Genomic DNA, 21,107 nt, shown 5'->3' with positions numbered 1-21,107 from the left:
TTATATTTCTGATTTTTTAATTAATTTTCAATATTTATACAGGGATATGGGACTAGAGCTTTTTAGAAAGCACATTATTAGTGATAAACTAGTTCAAAACAAGACCATTGATGGAATCCTCCTACTGATTGAACGGGAACGGAATGGTGAAACTGTGGACAGAAGCCTGTTACGAAGTCTGTTAAGCATGCTGTCTGATCTACAGGTAAGTATAGCAAACCTTACTAATAGCTGCCACATTTAAAGGCAGACACAAATTGTGGACCTTTCTAATTCTTTCGTGTCCTAGAAGAGTAACTTTTTTCTAATTAACATATGCTTTGGAATTAAAACCATATTTTCAGGATCATGATTAAGTTTAGCAGCTGTACATATAACTCTTCAGTTTCTGTCTATAGCTTAATTAATTTTCCACTAAAATTATATTAAATTATTCAGTAAAATAAAACCGAGCATGTCATTTATTCTTTTTTAATACCAGTGGCTAGATTGAAGTTTTAGTTTAGTGATATTTTTTCCAAAGAAGGTTAATTCATCCTGTAGTAAGTCGCTAATTATACACTTAAAAATACTGTATCCGCGTTCACATGCCTGTATCTTTGCTGGCTCCTCCGTGTATTTATCACATAAACACAGTATTGCTACAATTATATTAGGTATGAACTAATTTGGGTGGCTTGACACACATTTATAAAAGAAGCTTAAATAGGGATGCTCTTTTGAGTGATACAAGTGAGTGGCTGTATTAGCTGCAACACCCATGCCTGTCGCTCCCTTCCAACCAAAAAATCTGGGAAAAATCTAGTATTGATTTTCTTAAAAAAAAAAGAGTTGCATTGTATTGAAATGCTCCTTTTTGTTTTTCAGTGTGTCAACAGTAAATCTAAACTTGTCAGTTGAAAGTATTTGAGAACTCATTATTACGATAGACAAAAAGTTATCTCCTTGAGACACACGTGGCTGTGTCCTGCTTATCACTTACTCTGTCGTTCTTAAAAGAAAACTGGATAAATTCATGGTGGTTAAGTCCATTAATGGCTATTAGCCAGGATGGGTAAGGGATAGTGTCCCTAGCCTCTGTCTGTCAGAGGATGGAGCTGGATGGCAGGAGAGAGATCACTTGATCATTGCCTGTTAGGTTTACTCCCTCTGGGGCACCTGGTATTGGCCACTGTCGGTAGACAGGATACTGGGCTAGATGGGCCTTTGGTCTGACCCAGTATGGCCTTTCTTATGTTCTTATTTTCTTACGTTCTTCTCCTTTTGTCCACTAAATGAGGCCATTTTGCTTTCCCTTTTTTTCCAGCTGTAGGCAATGACCAATATAGGTCAGCAGAGGTTTTCTATCATAATTCTTAAATCATGGGTCTGCAGCTCCCAAATAATATATGTCCACTGTAAATTGCTATAAATGAGACCAAATCCTTCTCATGGAGCATGTACCCAAAGGCAGGTCTCAGTCCTGGTAGTGAGAAAATTGACTTTGCTTCCAGACCTGAGTTTCTAGCATGAGACACTGTTGCAATGTTCTCCAGCTACTGGATTGACTTCAGATTTGTATTTTTAAACAGTGTAATTCTATATTAAAATGTGGCCTTTAATTGATTCAAAAGTCTTTTAATTCTGACACAGATTAAATGTAGTAACAAAAATATATATCATTGGCATAAGTAAAAGAATTTGGGCTTAGTCCAGGTCCAGTAGAAAAGGGTCTACATCACAAAACCTATCACCACATTCTGGCCTCTCTAAGAGATTACCAAAAAAGATTGGGCATGAAGTCCAAGCATTCGATATATGGACGCAGTCAAGCTGTAATTTCATGGATTTTCACTTAGATTATACTTGAATAGGCATGAGTGACCAAGTGGACTAATAATTTTTGCACATTCTATTCAGGTAAACTTGAGCTTCCTGTCAGCATTCCAGTCATGCTGTCCATTCTCTTTTTGGTAGAACATAGGTCATGAGCCTCCTTTCATCCTTCCAGGAAATTCTTTAGCTTGGATCTCCTTAATTTAGTTAGGTATTCCCTGTTCACAGGATGTTTAAATATGTCTGAGATATTAGGGGAAGGGTAAAAGAAAAAACAATAACTATTTCATTTTCTGATAAGGCACTGCAAAGCTGATCTGGCTCAGTTTCTGCCTTTCCTGCTAAGCCTCCTAACTATCATCCATAACGGGCTCTGGTATATCTGGAAAATAAATATGTAATACTGCTTCTTTGAGGTAGTTACAATAGGTGAAGATAAGCTTCTGTCAGTCATTGTCTTTAGACAATGTAATGCTCGATGAATGTCCATGCTGGAAGATGTGGATCTGGCTTGTGTGTTCTCTTTTGCCAGAGCTTTCCCCTTTATTAGCCCAGGTATTCATAGCTGCATCACCTTTTTCATGTCTGTCAGATTTTTAAGAGGCTAGGGTTTAACAGTAGGTTTTTTGATCTCTGCTAAACAAAGCTAAATATACCCCCTTTCTTGATTCCTTCCGATCATGTGTGCATTTAGATACGATTTTCTCCTTTGAATTATTTCAGACAGATACTTCTAGTTCTACGCTAGATAGCCTCTAATCTAGGTATTTTTACCATGGCTGCTGCTATAGTAGGTGAAATCCTTATAGATGCTCCAGTAAATAAACGTGGATTGCTGTTTCTCCCTCCACATCCCCACAGAAATAGGTTGGTTATTAAGTGAAAGCCAAGTTAATGAAATGAGTTTTACAATTTGTTTGAAAGCAGTGAGGCTGTTGTTCATCCTGTTTTCCTTAGATATCAGTTTTGTAGTTGAAGGCCAGCTGCTGAGAAAGTTCTGACTTCTGCTCGCATGACTCTCATTTTTGAGACTTACTGTTCCAAAGCACTGTGACTGCATGAGGTTATGATCCCAAAAAGTGGGGGTGTCCTTTTATATAGTTTGGGCCAGTTCCCCGGAGGGTTTTGAAGATAAGGAATGAAACCTAGAATTTGAGTCGCTCTTCAACAGGGAGCCAGTGTAAAGAACCAGGGCTGGGATGATGAATTGGTGGGCTGCTGCACTCTCAACGTTTGTAAGTAGTCATTTTGCAGTAGTCAAACTTAAAGCTTACAGAATAATTCCTGTGATCAAGTCTGAATTTGATCAGAATGGGCTTCAGTCTGTCTGGCTATCTGTAGATATAAAGAGGGCATTTTTCACAGCTGTGGCCACTTCAGTGAACATTATAGAGAGGAGTCTGACAGTCTGAGGGCAGATGTCCTCCATGGTGGGTTGATGTTACAGTGGCAGCAAGTTTTCAAAGTTCTTTTCTCTCCCAAGTGGCATTGCCCTGTCTTGCCTGGGCCTAGCTTCAGCCAGTGGCTCTTCATCCAGGTGCTGATATCTCCCAGGCAATACGATAACTAAACTCTGAAGCATGACATTTAATTTCACTTCAACAAAATTTATCATTCATTTTGATAACAAGATATTTTTGATATTCATACAAATCTTGTTAAAGCTTCAGCAACTTCCTGTGGCAGTGAGTTCCATGATTTAATTACATATTATATGAACAAATATTTCCATCCATTGGTTTTGAATTTCTTACCTTTTTTTAATTCTAGTGAATGCCCCCATGTCTTGTTATGAGGCAGGGAGAAGAGAAGCTCCTGATCTACCTTTTCCAGGTCATGAATTATTGTGTATACTTTTATCCTGTTCTCTCTACTAGGGTATGTCCAGACTACCCGCCATATCGGCGGGTAGCGATCGATTTATCGGGGATCAATATATCATGTCTTGTTAAGACATGATATATCGATCCCCGAACACGTTCCCCATCGACTCCGGAACTCCACCGGAGTGAGCGGCGGTAGCGGAGTCGATGGAGGAGCCGCGGCCGTCGATCCTGCGCCGTGAGGATGGGAGGTAAGTCGGAATAAGATATGTCAACTTCAGCTACGGTATTCCTGTAGTTGAAGTTGTGTATCTTGCATCGACACCCCCCCCCCCCCAAGTGTAGACCAGGCCTTGGTCTCCTTTCTAAAGTAAACAATACCAGTCTTTTCAATTTCTTTTAATATGACAGTGTTTCATTGCCCTTGATCATTCCTGTTACTCTTCTTTAAATCCCCTCTAGTTCAGCAATAGACATTGAAGAGGGAAAGGATAGTCCAGTTCATCTGCACCTCATTTATCTCAGTGAGCCAAAGCAAGATGACAAACCCCAGATTTCTTGGATGAAGATTATTTTGGAGACGGTGTTCCTGATTAGTCCAAGCATTTCACCGAAAAGGAGTTATCGGTTCTTTGCTGTGATTTCACTAATTTGGAGCTATTGCATTTGCAGCAGGAATGCTGGCAGGAGGATCAAACTCAACTGGACTGGAGTCCCATAATTGTGTTATATTGGCTACTGGTGCCTGTCTGTGTGATTTAAACAGAAGCCCATTGATTTAGACAAATCAGGCACTGAATCCCTGATTGAAGCACACTTATGATACGCTGTGGGAAAGCTCCCATTGCAGTTGGTCATCCTCTACCTATTATACAAATAAATCAAGAATTTCATTATCCAGTAGTGTCAGTGGCACTTTTCTTGAGGACAGACAATTTTGTGTCGTGGGATATTTTTTGTCTTTCATCTTGACAACTAAAAATAAAAAAGCCAGCCTTAAGCATGAGGTTAATAAGTAATTAAATTCATAATTTCATTTTTTACCTAGGTTTACAAGGAATCATTTGAACAAAAGTTTTTGGAGGAGACAAATTGTTTATATGCGGCAGAGGGCCAAAGGTTAATGCAAGAAAGAGAGGTAAATACACAGTGTTAATGAGCACTAGGAATTAATTAAAAGACCGTGGGGCCCAATTCTATGCTGAGGTACACCTCCATGTACTTCAGTGTGAGCTGCATTGGTGTATCTGAGAGGGAGAATTGAATCCAGTGCGTTGAAGTATCTTTAAGTCAGTGGTTTAAATCAATGGTCCACGGATGTCTAAGATTTCCAAAAGGGACAACACCTCCATTTGAAATTTTTTAGGGGTCTGCAAATGAAAAAAGGTTGAAAACCACTGCTTTAAGTGCATGACTAGAAGTGAGATAACCCAGTAAAATTTGGGCTACCTAAAATCATGCTGCTGGAGAACACAATAGTAAGAGCTATGGGGGTATTGTCAACATTACTTCACCCAAGAAACTGTAATGTGTGTCCTTTAGTGTCATTCCAGTTTTTCTTTCATTTATACCTAATTAAGCAGTTGAGTTTTAAAAAAGGCTTATTTACTCAATAGACTAAGACAGTTTTGTTTTCTGTTCTTTTGGGTTAAAGCGATACTGTCCTGTTGACAGGCCACAAATTTAGACACTTCCCAAAATGTAAAACAAATAAGTGTCCCCTAGTTAATATAAATGTATTGGCTCTCCCAAATGAGAACTGTGAAAGTTAACTGACTCACCGCAAATATTCTGAAAGCAAGTGTCTACATGACACTGATGTAAATTGTCATGTCACACCCGTGTCTCTTTGGATTATGCCATCCTTAATTTCTTCTCTAATGCTATCTCGTCAGTACTCTGCTAATGTATAGTTAAGATAATTGTCATGATAAAAAGGTTATGCATATGTCATATTCCTTTGTGTTCACTAATTAAATCTTTGCATTCTTTTCTTTGCTAGGTCCCAGAATATCTTCACCACGTTAACAAACGTTTAGAAGAAGAAGGAGACCGAGTGATAACATATTTAGACCATAGCACGCAGTGAGTACAGTTTTTCTTCCATTTTCACTATAGGCCAAACCTGCTTGCTATCCATTCATAAAGTAATGTGATTATCCATGGTTCGAAAGAAGGCAGATTATTTCAATAGTATCTAAAAGGGTAATAATATTGAGATTATCTGTAAAGAACTTTGTTTTACGAAGGCTACGTATCTTGATTAAAATTAAAATACACGATAAAAAGAAAAAAGTGGGAGAGAAAAACATCTGGAAAGATCTAGCAATGAGAGTTTGAGGTTTTTGAAATCTTTGAGTTATTGCATCATTTGGACTTTCAAAATAGTAGTTCAGGTTAACCATTCATGCGCTTATAATGACATTTAGCTCAAACTGCCTGAGGGAAGGGAACGTTCTTTTTGCCTAATGAAATTGTTAGGTATCCTCACTCATGAGCTCTATTTAAAATGGCAGTCCACTTTTATTAACCGTGTTCTAGGCTATATTTGGCATTTGATCGTGTTACAATGATGACTTTAATAAAGTATATCTCTTATTTCTCATTACTTAAAATTATCTACTGCAATCTATGCTGTAGTGTATGTATAATGCAAACTAAAATATTTTTTTAGACAGCTGCTATATATTATAAAATTCTAACTGTGGCCCTGATCCTGCAAATACTTACTTGCAGGTTGGTTGATATTTACTCCACAGTTAGTCTCATCAAAATCAATGGAACTACTCACATATATGAATTTAAGAATATGCATAAGTATTTGCAGAATCATGGCTTTAAAATGCAGCTCAAATAAAGAGTAGCCTGGAATTCTAGCGAGGCCAATCTGTGCAGAGACTTATTGTGGGTCCCAGCTTCTGTCTCAGCTCAGGATGAAAGTCTGGGCCCACTGGGGTCAGAGAGCTCTGTGAAGGCAAAATGAGAAAGCCTTGCATAAATCATCACTGATTTCCTTTGATCCTTTTAAGAAGCAGCATTTACGGGATCTGAAGTTGGTCTCCTTTAGTGATCCTCATACCTCAGAGTTTACCACCCTTCTAGATGTGTGAAGGGGGCAGCAAGAATATTAAAAAAAGTAAAAAATCTAATGTATTAGATTTGTACTTGGAATAGATATGCTCCTTCAGGGAGAAAAATAACATCAAAAATAATAGAGGACAAGATAGGTGAAGTGCTGATGGAGTACTCTCTTAATATCCTGGGACCAGCATGACTACAACAACGCTGCATATCAAAAATAATGTCGGGTTAATTTAAACCCGTAAATTAGGTTTTGTAAAAAACATATTTTCTAAAACTTAAGACCAATACAGTTATTCTGTGATTTGTTGACTTACAATATATTAGTGTAAAGCCAGGATTTGGGTGTTTTGTTTTGCTTTGGGGTTTTTTTGTTGTTGAAAAATTGCAGAATATTGCTCTGCAATATTTTCAACCTAAGCATTTCACCACTTTAGTAATAATAAAAGCCAGAAAAGGAAACTGACCAGTCTTAGTCAAATGCAGTAAGTAAATAATCTGAATTATAGGTGGAAAGTAGAGATAAGCCTACATTGCAAAATTCAGAACCAAGTTTAATATCTTCTCCCAGAGTTTGGTGGTCTGATATGGGGTTCTAATTCAGCTCATAAGTGTGCTTCGTTAGCCATGAAACCTTAGTTCAGAATTTGGGTTTGAAATTTGAACCACACTAACCTGGGTTGTTTGGTTTTGAGGATCCAGCTTAGAACCATCTTTTTCTATAAAAAGAAAAAGTAAATAAGAATCTTTAAAACTGTTCTAATTTTTAATATATAATTTTAAGGTGTTATGAATAATAGCAAGAGCTTGTTTTTTAAAGTAACATTTTAATTAGAATCTCCATTTCTTAATTGCATATATTTTTGCAGTATTTTATCTTGAGTTTATTCCAGTTTGTATTTTACATAAACAAAAAAATTCTGACTGCAAAATTAGAATAAACTGTACATTTTCAATGTTTTGTCATGTAGTAATGGGAGTTATTCACACATGCATCCTGATAAGAGAGTAATCGCCTTAAACTGTGCAGTATTTCTTATGTGCTTTTTCTTGCCTTACACAGGAAACTACTAATTGCTTGTGTGGAAAAGCAACTACTAGGAGAGCACTTAACAGCTATTTTGCAAAAAGGTATATCTTTCTTAGTTCTTGTAACCTACACTGAAGGACAGAGTCTCATACTCTGCAATTATGGTAGATTGTACAACTGTTACTTTAGTAAAGAATGTGGGCCATAGCAGCAACTTCCACTCATACTGAAAGCCAGCTCCGAATAAAGTTATTCCAGCTACCAGGGCAAGATTGTGTGTGTGTGAGAATACATGATTATAGTTTTGTAAAACTGTTTAAAGATAGTTAAACCCTTCACCCGTACTTAGTGCCACTAGTCATCTCCAAAATAAAAAGTGCTAATGGCACAGGATTATATAAACTTCCAAAACAAGCATTTAAATTACTGCAGTAATTCTATATAAATCACACAGCACAGGTAGAATTAACTTCTAGTTTGCCTGTCACTATATAATTAAAGAATCTTTGTACAGTCAAATACAGTGAAGTCCCAGTGAGGTTACCAGTTAAGCCAGTACAATATATATTCTCTTTGCATCCTTTGGTGTGTCTCTGGAAATCTCAGATTTGTCTTAGTCTTCTTCAGAAGTACTTGTTGAGTGATCAGTGCCTCTGATATCCTCTTGGTTTTTTAAAAACCAACAGGAACAATCATGTCAATCTTCTTCTTTCACTGGATTTTTAAGCTTGATTGATGTTTCCTGATCTTATATATGTTTTGATATAAAATATCTTTTCTGTTCTTAGCTCTGGGTGATCTTTAGGTTTTGGGTCTTCTGGCAACTTAGCCTCACCCTTCTTTGTTTTCTTCATGTTGCAGGAAAGTCCCCTCCCTCCACTTATTCTTCCTTTATTTTCCATAAAATACTTGGGATATTTTTCTCAAAACTTCTGACATTGGCTTCTTTTAGTTCTCTGCCTGATCAGATGGAAAATTATCTGATTTGGTCTACTTTACCAGTCTACCTCTTTCGCTAACTGTCTCACATTTCAGTAACTTATCCTCAGGACCTATGAGTATTGCTGACTAGAGGTGAGTGAATAATTGATTTTTTTGGTTCGAGGATGAACCAAAATATTCAGAGGGAAAAAAAATTCAGTCTAGTTTGAAGCAAAACTAATTTTTTTTCTTTATTTTTTTTCCTTGCTGAAACAAAAAAAGAAAAATATTCGATTTGGGTCAAACAAAATTATTTGTTCAATCCAAAACACTTTTTTCCCCGGTGTTTTATTTCAGGTGTTTTTCACCCATCTATATATAATTTTAAATACCCCTCTACCCTGGTATAATGTGACCCAATATAACACAAATTCGGCTATAATGCGGTAAAGCAGTGCTCTGGAGGGGGGCGAGGCTGCACACTCCGGTGGATCAAAGCAAGTTCGATATAACGCGGTTTCACCTATAACGCGTTAAGATTTTTTGGCTCCTGATTACAGCAAAATTTCCAAATGAAATGCTATTTTTGAATGAAAAGTCAAAACGTTTAATTTCAAAATGGGCAAAACAAACTGTTTTGCCATTTTTCCATTCTGTGGACCAAAATTTAACCTGAATTCATAAATAGTTTCAGTAACCCAAAAACCGTCAAAAAGTATAGCCCAGTTCTGTTACTTGCTGTCTGTAACTGACCAGCTGCCATCCTCTTCCAGAACCTACTTCTTACTGTATCTACCTGAGGTAAGTGGGGAAATGGGATCCTGGGAGGAAGCACAAGCAGGAGAGCGCAAGAGGGGAGGACTCCTGTCTCATGCTGAGAAAGAGGGACGATCATTGAGTTATCTTAAGTGCCTATACACAAATGCAAGAAGCCTGGGAAACAAGCAGGGAGAACTGGAAGTCCTGGCACAGTCAGGGAACTATGATGTGATTGGAATAACAGAGACTTGGTGGGACAACTCACATGACTGGAGTACTGTCATGGATGGATATAAACTGTTCAGGAAGGACAGGCAGGGCAGAAAAGGTGGGGGAGTTGCGTTGTATGTAAGAGAGGAGTATGACTGCTCAGAGCTCCGGTATGATACTGCAGAAAAACCTGAGAGTCTCTGGATAAAGTTGAGAAGTGGGAGCAACAAGGGTGATGTTGTGGTTGGAGTCTGCTATAGACCACCAGACCAGGGGGATGAGGTGGACGAGGCTTTCTTCTGGCAACTAGCAGAAATTGCTAGATCGCAGGCCCTGGTTCTCATGGGAGACTTTAATCACCCTGATATCTGCTGGGAGAGCAATACAGCGGTGCACAGGCAATCCAGGAAATTTTTGGAAAGTGTAGGGGACAATTTCCTGGTGCAAGTGCTGGAGGAACCAACTAGGGGCAAAGCTTTTCTTGACCTGCTGCTCACAAACAGGGAAGAACTAGTAGGGGAAGCAAAAGTGGATGGGAACCTGGGAGGCAGTGACCATGAGATGGTCGAGTTCAGGATCCTGACACAAGGAAGAAAGGAGAGCAGCAGAATACGGACCCTGGACTTCAGAAAAGCAGACTTTGACTCCCTCAGGGAACAGATGGGCAGGATCCCCTGGGAGAATAACATGAAGGGCAAAGGGGTCCAGGAGAGCTGGCTGTATTTTAAAGAATCCTTATTGAGGTTGCAGGAACAAACCATCCCGATGTGTAGAAAGAATAGTAAATATGGCAGGCGACCAGCTTGGCTAAACAGTGAAATCCTTGCTGATCTTAAATGCAAAAAAGAGGCTTATAAGAAGTGGAAGATTGGACAAATGACCAGGGAGGAGTATAAAAATATTGCTCAGGCGTGCAGGAGTGAAATCAGGAAGGCCAAATCACACTTGGAGTTGCAGTTAGCAACAGATGTTAAGAGTAACAAGAAGGGTTTCTTCAGGTATGTTAGCAACAAGAAGAAAATCAAGGAAAGTGTGGGCCCCTTACTGAATGAGGGAGGCAACCTAGTGACAGAGGATGTGGAAAAAGCTAATGTACTCAATGATTTTTTTGCCTCTGTCTTCACGCACAAGGTCAGCTCCCAGATTGCTGCACTGGGCAGTACAGCATGGGGAGAAGGTGACCAACCCTCTGTGGAGAAAGAAGTGGTTCAGGACTATTTAGAAAAACTGGACGTGCACAAGTCCATGGGGCCGGATGCGCTGCATCCGAGGGTGCTAAAAGAGTTGGCGGGTGAGATTGCGGAGCCATTAGCCATTATTTTTGAAAACTCATGGCGATCGGGGGAGGTCCCAGATGACTGGAAAAAGGCTAATGTAGTGCCCATCTTTAAAAAAGGGAAGAAGGAGGATCCAGGGAACTACAGGCCAGTCAGCCTCACCTCAGTCCCTGGAAAAATCATGGAGCAGGTCCTCAAGGAATCAATTATGAAACATTTAGAGGAGAGGAAAGTGATCAGGAACAGTCAGCATGGATTCACGAAGGGGAAGTCGTGCCTGACTAACCTAATTGCCTTCTATGATGAGATAACTGGCTCTGTGGATGAGGGGAAAGCAGTGGATGTGTTATTTCTTGACTTTAGCAAAGCTTTTGATACGGTCTCCCACAGTATTCTTGCCACCAAGTTAAAGAAGTATGGGCTGGATGAATGGACTGTAAGGTGGATAGAAAGCTGGCTAGATCGTCGGGCTCAACGGGTAGTGATCAATGGCTCCATGTCTAGTTGGCAGCCGGTTTCAAGTGGAGTGCCCCAAGGGTCGGTCCTGGGGCCGGTTTTGTTTAATATCTTTATTAATGATCTGGAGGATGGTGTGGACTGCACTCTCAGCAAGTTTGCAGATGACACTAAACTAGGAGGCGTGGTAGATACACTAGAGGGTAGGGATCGGATACAGAGGGACCTAGACAAATTAGAGGATTGGGCAGAAAAAAACCTGATGAGGTTCAACAAGGACAAGTGCAGAGTTCTGCACTTAGGACGGAAGAATCCCATGCACTGCTACAGACTAGGGACCGAATGGCTAGGTAGCAGTTCTGCAGAAAAGGACCTAGGGGTCACAGTGGACGAGAAGCTGGATATGAGTCAACAGTGTGCTCTTGTTGCCAAGAAGGCTAACGGCATTTTGGGCTGTATAAGTAGGGGCATTGCCAGCAGATCGAGGAACGTGATCGTTCCCCTTTATTCGACATTGGTGAGGCCTCATCTGGAATACTGTGTCCAGTTTTGGGCCCCACACTACAAGAAGGATGTGGAAAAATTGGAAAGAGTCCAGCGGAGGGCAACAAAAATGATTAGGGGTCTGGAGCACATGACTTATGAGGAGAGGCTGAGAGAACTGGGATTGTTTAGTCTCCAGAAGAGAAGAATGAGGGGGGATTTGATAGCAGCCTTCAACTACCTGAAGGGGGGTTCCAAAGAGGATGGAGCTCGGTTGTTCTCAGTGGTGGCAGATGACAGAACAAGGAGCAATGGTCTCAAGTTGCAGTGGGGGAGGTCCAGGTTGGATATCAGGAAAAACTATTTCACTATGAGGGTGGTGAAACACTGGAATGCGTTACCTAGGGAGGTGGTGGAGTCTCCTTCCTTGGAGGTTTTTAAGGCCCGGCTTGACAAAGCCCTGGCTGGGATGATTTAGCTGGGAATTGGTCCTGCTTTGAGCAGGGGGTTGGACTAGATGACCTCTTGAGGTCCCTTCCAACTCTGATATTCTATGATTCTATGATTCTATGATTCTATCTTGCTCTCTGTTGAGAGGGCTTCTAGCACTAAACTTCTATTTAAAAAAAAAAATTTTTTTAAGCCCTAAACTGGATTTAGCGTCCCACACTCAATTCTCTACTGTTTTCTAACCTCCCTCAGTGTGAGATTCTATCAAGGTGGCTTGCTGTGCAACAGCCAAACCATCATAATGTTTATGTGCTGAATTAGACATCTTACTTCTTTTCTTCCTCTTTCTTTGTCCATATTTTAAATATATAAATATACTTGTACAATCTTCGGCCTTCACTGATGTACTTCATTTTATTTTAACTGTTTTATTCCGTCTTAAACTTATTTTGAAATATAGGGATTTAGATAGTTAATTCTCTTGTTGATATACATCAGTGGAATTGATGTCATTTGTCATCGGTGGAATTGATGTTATTTTAAAAGTTTTTCACACTGACATTTTTATGTAGCAGACATCTGAGTAAGAAATGGTATCCGGTCTTGTTTTATTTCCGAACTCTTTCCTAGTTTATTATATATCTCCATATAGATATGGACAATTAATATATGTGCAATTTTCATACTAGAATTGGTTTTTATATTTACATTTTGAGATTGTGATATCTGTAGATTTAAATTAGTTCGGCTTTCACATTCTGTATCTGCACTTAAATTAAATTTGAGTAAGTCTAACACCTATCGATTTACATAACTTTTTGCATTCATTTGATCTAGCGGCACATTATAATCCACTTGACATCCAAGTGTGCTGTGCAAATAGAAGAAGACACTAACTACCTTTAGTAGGTTTTGTTCCTTAGGAGAAGGCATGTGGTATAGTCAGTTTGATACAGGAAAATAAAAGCTTAAAAATGCTTTGAGTATGTATAAGAAACTTTTCTTGTATAAGTACAACTGCCACTGACCAGCTTGTTGGGTTTTTGTCTTGTGAGTGTAATAAAGCATTCCAAGGCTATGGCAGTACTTTCAAGAAGTTGGGTGCAGCCTTCCTGTTACAGAGTAATTTCACATATATTTTCCTTGCCTATCAAATGTGTGCTATAATAGAAGTTGTGTGATTGATCCAAGCACATGAGATGGAAAGAAAAAGGGAAGTATTACTATATTGGCTTGAGGGAGCAGGGGAGGTTGTCGCCATATTTGATTTTCCTTTTAACTGACAAATATTGAAGAAGAGAGCACTACAAGATGAAATCGGATGTTCATGTGCTGAAAACAACTAATAGATGGATGTGAGACTTCCCTGTACTGTTTAGTTGCTGCTATCTCTGACTTAGGAGGCTACCTTCTGATGCAGCGGAGTATAATTTTCTTCATCGCCCACTGCTCCCCAATAGAAAATCTACCATATATTTTCAAGACGTAATTTAGCTATTATAGGTGTTTTTATGGTGTATATTGCTGCAATAACTAAAGACTGAGCAAGCCAGTTTTATTTGCATTTTTTTATCCAGCATCATCCTTGAATTGCTTTTCTTGTTTGTTTATAAAAGTAGAATAAGTTCCTGGCCTTTGTAAAAGTAGACTAAGTTACAGCACAAAATAACAGTGCTGGTAAGAATAGGATGATTTGGGTTTTCAGGAATTGATCTGAACATGAGATAATTCAGCAGTATTTGGAATCATTACCAATTTGGAGTCATTACCAGTCATCCAATTAAATTTCAAAATTCATAAATAGAAGAATATGTGTAATATGTTAGAACATGACACAAAACCTGAGTGTAATATCAGCTAAATTGGTGACATGAATTCTGTTCTCATATGGGAGGGGATGCATTAGTAAAGGCAAAAGTTGAGCGTGGAAAGAATTTGTGGTAATTTGTGTTGATACTATTTAACAGCGAGTTTATGCTGATACTTAACACAGGAAACATAAATCACCACAGCACCCAAAAAGAAACTCTCACAGGATATATATTTTTACTGCTCTAGAGTTGGGGCAGTTTTTTTAGTTTACTTACTGACCTCTTGTTAGTTGTGTGAGATCTCCCGATGAAAAGTGCTATATTAAAGCTAGGTATTATTATTACTTCACAGCAAGCTTTCAATAGGCAGCAGCTGGTAGGAAAATGTAAATACTTCAGTTGAAATCGTTTGTGGTAAAATATTTTTGAAAGAAACAAACTGCTTAAGTCTGTATAAATACAGACCTAGATCCATAAAGGGGACATAGGCTCAGCTTTGGAATGCCTGACTTGAGGCTGTTGGTTCCCCTAAGTGGCAGGGCACCTAAAGTTAGGTACCTAGGCTCCCTATACAATGCATGGGGAGAATTAGTTACTTAAGAATGGAGTTCCCAAAAGCCAGAATTCTTATCAAGGAGCCACCTAAGCTAGTCAAGAACAGAGCGGTAGCCTAAGCCCCAATCCAGAGAGACTTAGGCACCTCTCTCCACTTGGAATTCACAGACATTATATCCTCTCCTGGAGTTAGGGCTGATCTTTCTTGCAAAAAAACTGAGGTGGTAGGGTGCCCTCATTAGGCTCCATAATGTACTGATTAGAGCACTCACCTAGGATGTGAGAGACCTGGGTTCAAACCCACACTCTGCCTTATTTGGAATAGGGATTTGAACCTTGGTCTCCCATATCCCAGGAGAGTATCCTAACCATTGGGCTTTGGAGGGTTCTGTGGTGGGCTTAGCCCAGTCTTTCCTGTTGAAACTGTTTCACTTTGTGTAGAATAACTAAATGTTGTTCAAGGAGTGTCCCAGTGCATGTAATGGGAGATTTGTAGTAGCAGTGCCTGGTTGGGTCGCACATGCATTGTCCCCGTCTCGCGCCGTCTTAGGCAATTACATAGTGCCGTACGACCAATCCCTGCTCAGTCTCTTCTCTGCCCTCAGTTTCAGACAAAGCACTTAGCCGCGCCTCTGTACTTTAGCTTCTTTAGTCGAACTTAGATTTCTAGTTGTTTAGTTAATAGTTAGTTGTTAGCTAGGTTAATACTTACTTCCCCGTCACAGTTTATTTTTTCTTTCTATAAACAATTTTTTTCTCTTATATTAGAAAATTAAATTTCAGTTGTTAGTCATCCCTTAGAATAGCATTGTTACCCTCCATCATGGGAGAAAGCCCTTCTCTGAGGTGCATTCCCAGCTCCCCAGGTTTTAAACGCTTCCTTACGTGCAGACTCTCTGTACTGGTCTCTGACAGGCATGCATAGTATGGCGGGCCGCTCCCTTGGCGATACACACATCTTGCAGAAGTGCTCACATTGCCACAACTTGAAAACCCAGGCCAGGAAGGTGAGAAACCTGCATTTGAAGCGCCTCATGATGGAGAGGTCTCTGCGCCCCCCTCCCCAACACTGGTATCCCATGGCAGCATCTGACAGAGGTTCCCCTCCACCCACTTTGGCAAAAAAGTACTCTGCCAAGAAGGCAACTAAAAAGCGGGCTCAGAACTCCCCTCCTCAGCCAAGAAGTGGCATTCTCCGACTTGGCAGACCCCATCAGTACCAACTGTGCCAGGACCTTCCACCTCCAAGGTACATAAGAATGGCCAACACCAAAGGTCCATCTAGCCCCCAGTATCCTGTCTTCTGACAGTGGCCAATGCCAGGTGCCCCAGAGGGAATTAACAGAACAGGTAATCATCAAGTGATCCATCCCCTGTCGCTCATTCCTAGCTTCTGGCAAACAGAGGTGAGGGGCACCATCCCTGCCCCTCCTGGCTAATAGCCATTGATAGACCTATCCTCCATGAACTTAGATAGTTCTTTTTTGAACCCTATTATAGTGTTGGCCTTCACAACATCCTCTGGCAAGGAGTTCCACAGGTTGACTGTGCGGTCTGTAGAAAAAATACTTCCTTTTGTTTGTTTTAAACCTGCTGCCTGTTAATTTCATTTGGTGACCCTCCCCCCCCCCCCCCCAGTTCTTGTGTTATGAGAAGGAGTAAATAACAACTCCGTATTTACTTTCTCCACACCAGTCATGATTTTATAGACCTCTATCATATGCCCCTTTAGTCATCTCTTCTCCAAGCTGAAAAGTCCCAGTCTTATTAATCGCTCCACATATAAAAGCCGTTCTATATCCCTACTCATTTTTGTTGCCCTTTTTCTAAACCTTTTCCAATTCCAATATATCTTTTTTGAAATGGGGCGATCACGTCTGCACACAGTATTCAAGGTGTTGGCATATCATGGATTTATATAGAGGCAATATGATATTTTATTTTCTGTCATATTTTCTATCCCTTTCTTAATGATTTCCAACATTGTGTTCGCTTTTTTTGACTGCCGCTGCACATTGAGTGAATGTTTTCAGAGAACTATCCACAATGTCTCCAAGATCTTTCTTGAGTGGAAAAAGCTAATTTAGACTCCATCATGTATGTATAGTGGGATTATGTTTACCAATGTGCATTACTTTGCATTTATCAGCATTGAATTGCATCTGTCATTTTGTTGCCCAGTCACCCAGTTTTGAGAGATCCTTTTGTAACTCTTCGCAGTCTGCTTGGGACTTAACTATCTTGAGTAGTTTCGTATCATTTGCAAATTTTGCCACCTAACTATTTACCCCTTTTTTTCCCAGATCATTTATGAATATGTTGAATAGGACTGGTCCCAGTACAGATCCTTGGGGGTACACTATTATTTACCTCTCTCCATTCTGAAAACTGACCATTTATTCCTACCCTTTGTTTCTTAACTTTTAACTAGTTACCAGTCCATGAGAGGACCTTCCCTCTTATCCCATGACAACTTCCTTTGCTTAAGAGCCTTTGGTAAGTGACCTTGTCAAAGGCTTTCTGAAAATCTAAGTACATTATATCCACTGGATCCCCCTTGTCCACATGCTTGCTGACCCCTTCAAAGAATTCTAGTAGATTGGTGAGGCATGTTTTCACTTTACAAAAACCATGTTGACTCTTCCCCAAAAAATTATGTTCTTCTATGTGTCTGATAATTTTGTTCTTTACTATAGTTTCAACCAGTTTGCCCGGTACTGAAGTCAGGCCTGTAATTGTGGGGATCACCTCTGGAGCCCTTCTTAAAAATTAGCGTCACATTAGCTACCCTACAATCATTTGGTACAGAATCTGTGATAGGTTACAAACTACTGTTTAATTAACTTCCTCATTTTTGTGTAGTTCCCCTTTCTGAAATTAAATGCTACAGTGTTGGGCTGCTGTGATGTTTTCCCTGCCACAGGGATGTTAAATTTAATTATATTATGGTCACTATTACCACATGATCCAGCTATATTCACCTCTCGGACCAGATCCTGTCCCGCAAGGTAGCAGGACCATCTGATACTGGGGGTACCATGTGAGCAAAGACCTTAAGCCGGCTAGCTCGGACAAGGCAACAAAGAGAAACCAAAACCTCTGCCTCTCCAGTCCCTATTGTATGGGGTGGTACTGGAATGATGCTGTCTGCCCCTTTCATTCATGGCCACCACCACGAGGGAATTAAAGGGTACAGTGTCAAGAGTGAAATCCCTGCAAGGTACATGGAAACTTTTTAAAGACACCATAATAGACACTCAACTTAAATGTATGCCCCAAATTAAACAACATAGTAAGAGAACCAAAAGAGTGCCACTGTGACTAAACAACAAAGTAAAAAAAAGCAGTGTGAGACAAAAAGGATCCTTTAAAAAGTGGAAGTTAAATTCTAGTGAGGAAAATAGAAAAGAGCATAAACTCTGGCAAATGAAGTGTAAAAATATAATTAGGAAGGCCAAAAAAAATTTAAAGAACAGTTATTAGGCATATGGCGCTGAGTAGCTCGGCACTGCTACAGGCTGTGGCGCCACCTTCTGCCTTTACAACGCAAAGCGCACAATCCTTGGCACCGACAACCACGGCACATGCATCGGTACTGTCGATAACACTATCTTTGTTACCGATGCTCTTGGTATCGCAACAGTTCCTCCACTACCAGGATCTTCTGGTTTCCTCAGGCGCCAGAATCTCCTTGGTACCGACCTCACTCCAGCACACCCAGTACTGAGCCAACTCACCACACCGCCCAGCTCAGCTCCACCCCCAATTGAGTGATGAGGATGATGAGGATGAAGGGGAAATCTACTCCTCCCATCACTCCTTCCTTGTTCATGCATCTACCAGACCAGGTCCACTGTAACAATGGGATTATCGCCCAGGACCTGAAACTTAGCGCTGGTACAGACCCTCATGGTTGCCACCACTCAGGCCATTTCCACACAGTGGCCTTACACTGCACATGGGTGCCAGTACCGCCCACTATACCACAAGCCTCCCAGTCCACCCAGGGTGAGGTCAAGGCATTCTCCTTCATCCTTTGTACCAGGACCCTCTGAAGCCCTGGAAGAGGCAGTTGAGGAACTAAAGGATACTTCAGACCAGGAAGCTGCACCAGCAGTCAACATTTCATCCTCCTCTCCGGCTGAAGCCATCATGCCCCCATACCCCACCATGAAGGATGATTTCAAACAGTTCCAGGAACACTCTAAGAGGATGGCAGATTCCCTGGACATACCAGTAGAAGAAGTAGCTGAATCCCAGCATATGTTTCTGGACATCCTGCAGACTTCAACTTCTTCCATAATTGCCCTGCCAATTAATGATGCTGTCATGGGCCAGGCCAAAACGATCTGGCAAACCCCAGCAACAGTCCCACCCACCTGGAAAAGGGCGGATAAAAATATTATGGCCCTTCTAAGGGAATGCAATTTCTCTTTTCGCATCCCACACCTCACTCCCTCACAAAAAGCTCAGCGCCAATTCCTCCCTTCCCCCTCTCCCCCCGTGGATTTCTTTTCAGCCACAGGCAAACAGCCCAGTAGGAACGGCCACCTCTGTCCCCTTAAATTAAATTCCCATATTTCAACCGGGTTACCATGAGCGATATCACTCTCCTGAGGATAACACAGCGAGATAAAGAATGGATGTTGCTTGAATGCCAGCAAACACCGGGACCGTACACTGCCAGGCTTTGTCATGCAATGATACCAGATTACTTGCTACTAGCATGGTGTGGTCAAGTGTCCTACCCATGGAGGACGGAATAAGGCTGCACTGCCCAGAAATCTTCTGGAAAGTACCTCCAGGAGAGCTTCATGGAGATGTCCCTGGAGGATTTTCGCTCCATCCCCAGACACGTTAACAGACTTTTCCAGTAGCTGTACTAGCAGCAAATGCATCCCAAGTTGTCAGGGCAAATTAATCATTAAAAAACGCTTGCTTTTAAACCATGTTTTATATTTACAAAGGTACACTCACCGGAGGTCCCTTCCATGGCCTCATTGTCTGAAGGTTGGGAGGGTACTTCAGTCAGGCTGAGAAAAAGATCCTGGCTTTTGGGGAGAATGGAGTGCTGTGTGCTCTCCGCAAGCTCGTCGTCGTCGTCCTCATCTTCCCCATCCGCAGAATCCTAAGGCATAGCTGAGATTACCCCTGCCTCAGAATCCACGGTCAGAGGTGGGGTAGTGGTGGCGGCCCTCCCTAGAAATGCATGCAGTTCAGCATAGAAGCGGCATGTCTGTGGCTCTGACCCGGAGCGACCGTTTGCCTTCTCTGCTTTTTGATAGGCTTGTCTGAGCTCCTTAACTTTAACGCGGCACTGATATGAGTCCCTATTGTGACCTCTCTCCATCATGCCCTGGGAGATTTTTTCAAAATTTTGGCATTTCGTCTTTTGAAACGTAGTTCTGCTAGCACTGAATCCTCTCCCCATATAGTGATCAGATATAGTACCTCCCGTACAGTCCATGCTGGTGCTCTTTTTAGATTCTCGGACTGCATGATTACCTGTGCTGATGAGCTCTGCATGGTCACCTGTGCGCTCCACGCTGGGCAAACAAGAAATGAAATTCAAAAGTTTGCGGGGCTTTTCCTGTCTACCTAGCCAGTGCATCCGAGTTCAGATTGCTGTCCTGAGCGGTCACAATGGTGCGCTGTGGGATAGCTCCTGGAGGCCAATTCCGTCGAATTGCGGCCACACTGACCCTAATTCGAAATGGCAATATCGATTTTGGCGCTACTTCCCTTGTCGGAGAGGAGTATAGAAATCGATTTTAAGAGCCCTTTATTTCGAAGTAAATGGCTTCGTTGTGTGGACGGGTGCAGGGTTAATTTGATTTAACGCTGCTAAATTCGAATTAAACTCAGTGTAGACCAGGCCAGAGAGAGACCCTGTAGCCTGATCTATAGGTTATGTATTAATTACATTGATTACTTAAGAATTTCACCGTCACCTTCCCTCTCATCACGAGCAGCCATCATTCTGGCACATCCCAAAAGCTACATCTTTCTCCTACTACCCATAGGCTGGGATGCAACTTTTGTAATATGTTATGCTGATGCCATTATGTCTGGTGCATATTTAGTAGGGGTTTCTCCCCTGTTCCTTATTTGTATTTCCTTACCTTACTAATGTTGGATTGTCTTTCTCCTATATGTTAATGATCTCAGCTAACTATCATATACGTCAATTTGTTGCCATGGGCCTCTTGTAGTTAGGTATCTGCAGATGTAGCTAATTTACCTTTTGTTGTTGCTATGAACATCAATTTGTCTCTGACATTTTTGTGGTTGGACCCATGTTCCTGTGGTTGGAAATCCCCCTTAAACACTCTATTTTCAGCTCCCCTATATTTGGGATTTTCCATTGGGCCTTTTATCTATGCCAAAGTTCATAGGCCTCAAGCCTTATTTATGCTGTGTCTTGCAGAATACAGGC

General features: G+C 41.0%; 1 protein-coding gene across 2 annotated transcripts in view; it reads left to right on the top strand.

Moving 5' to 3' along the window:
• The window catches only part of CUL4A (cullin 4A), an 86,366-nt gene that overhangs the window by 23,265 nt on the left and 41,994 nt on the right, over positions 1-21,107 (top strand). For both annotated transcript variants that reach the window (XR_004644033.1, XM_034758128.1), the window contains exons 6-9: positions 43-205; positions 4,687-4,776; positions 5,641-5,723; positions 7,783-7,850. Coding sequence is in view for 1 of the 2 variants with exons in the window: in XM_034758128.1 (XP_034614019.1) it covers positions 43-205; positions 4,687-4,776; positions 5,641-5,723; positions 7,783-7,850 (404 nt within the window). In the remaining variant the exon portion in view is untranslated. The remainder of the gene's footprint in view (positions 1-42; positions 206-4,686; positions 4,777-5,640; positions 5,724-7,782; positions 7,851-21,107) is intronic.

The sequence above is a fragment of the Trachemys scripta genome, chromosome 1 (genome assembly GCF_013100865.1).
Source record: "Trachemys scripta elegans isolate TJP31775 chromosome 1, CAS_Tse_1.0, whole genome shotgun sequence".
NCBI lineage: Eukaryota > Metazoa > Chordata > Testudines > Emydidae > Trachemys > Trachemys scripta.
Note: the sequence above shows the minus strand (reverse complement) of the source record. Positions and strands in the feature narration are given on the sequence as shown.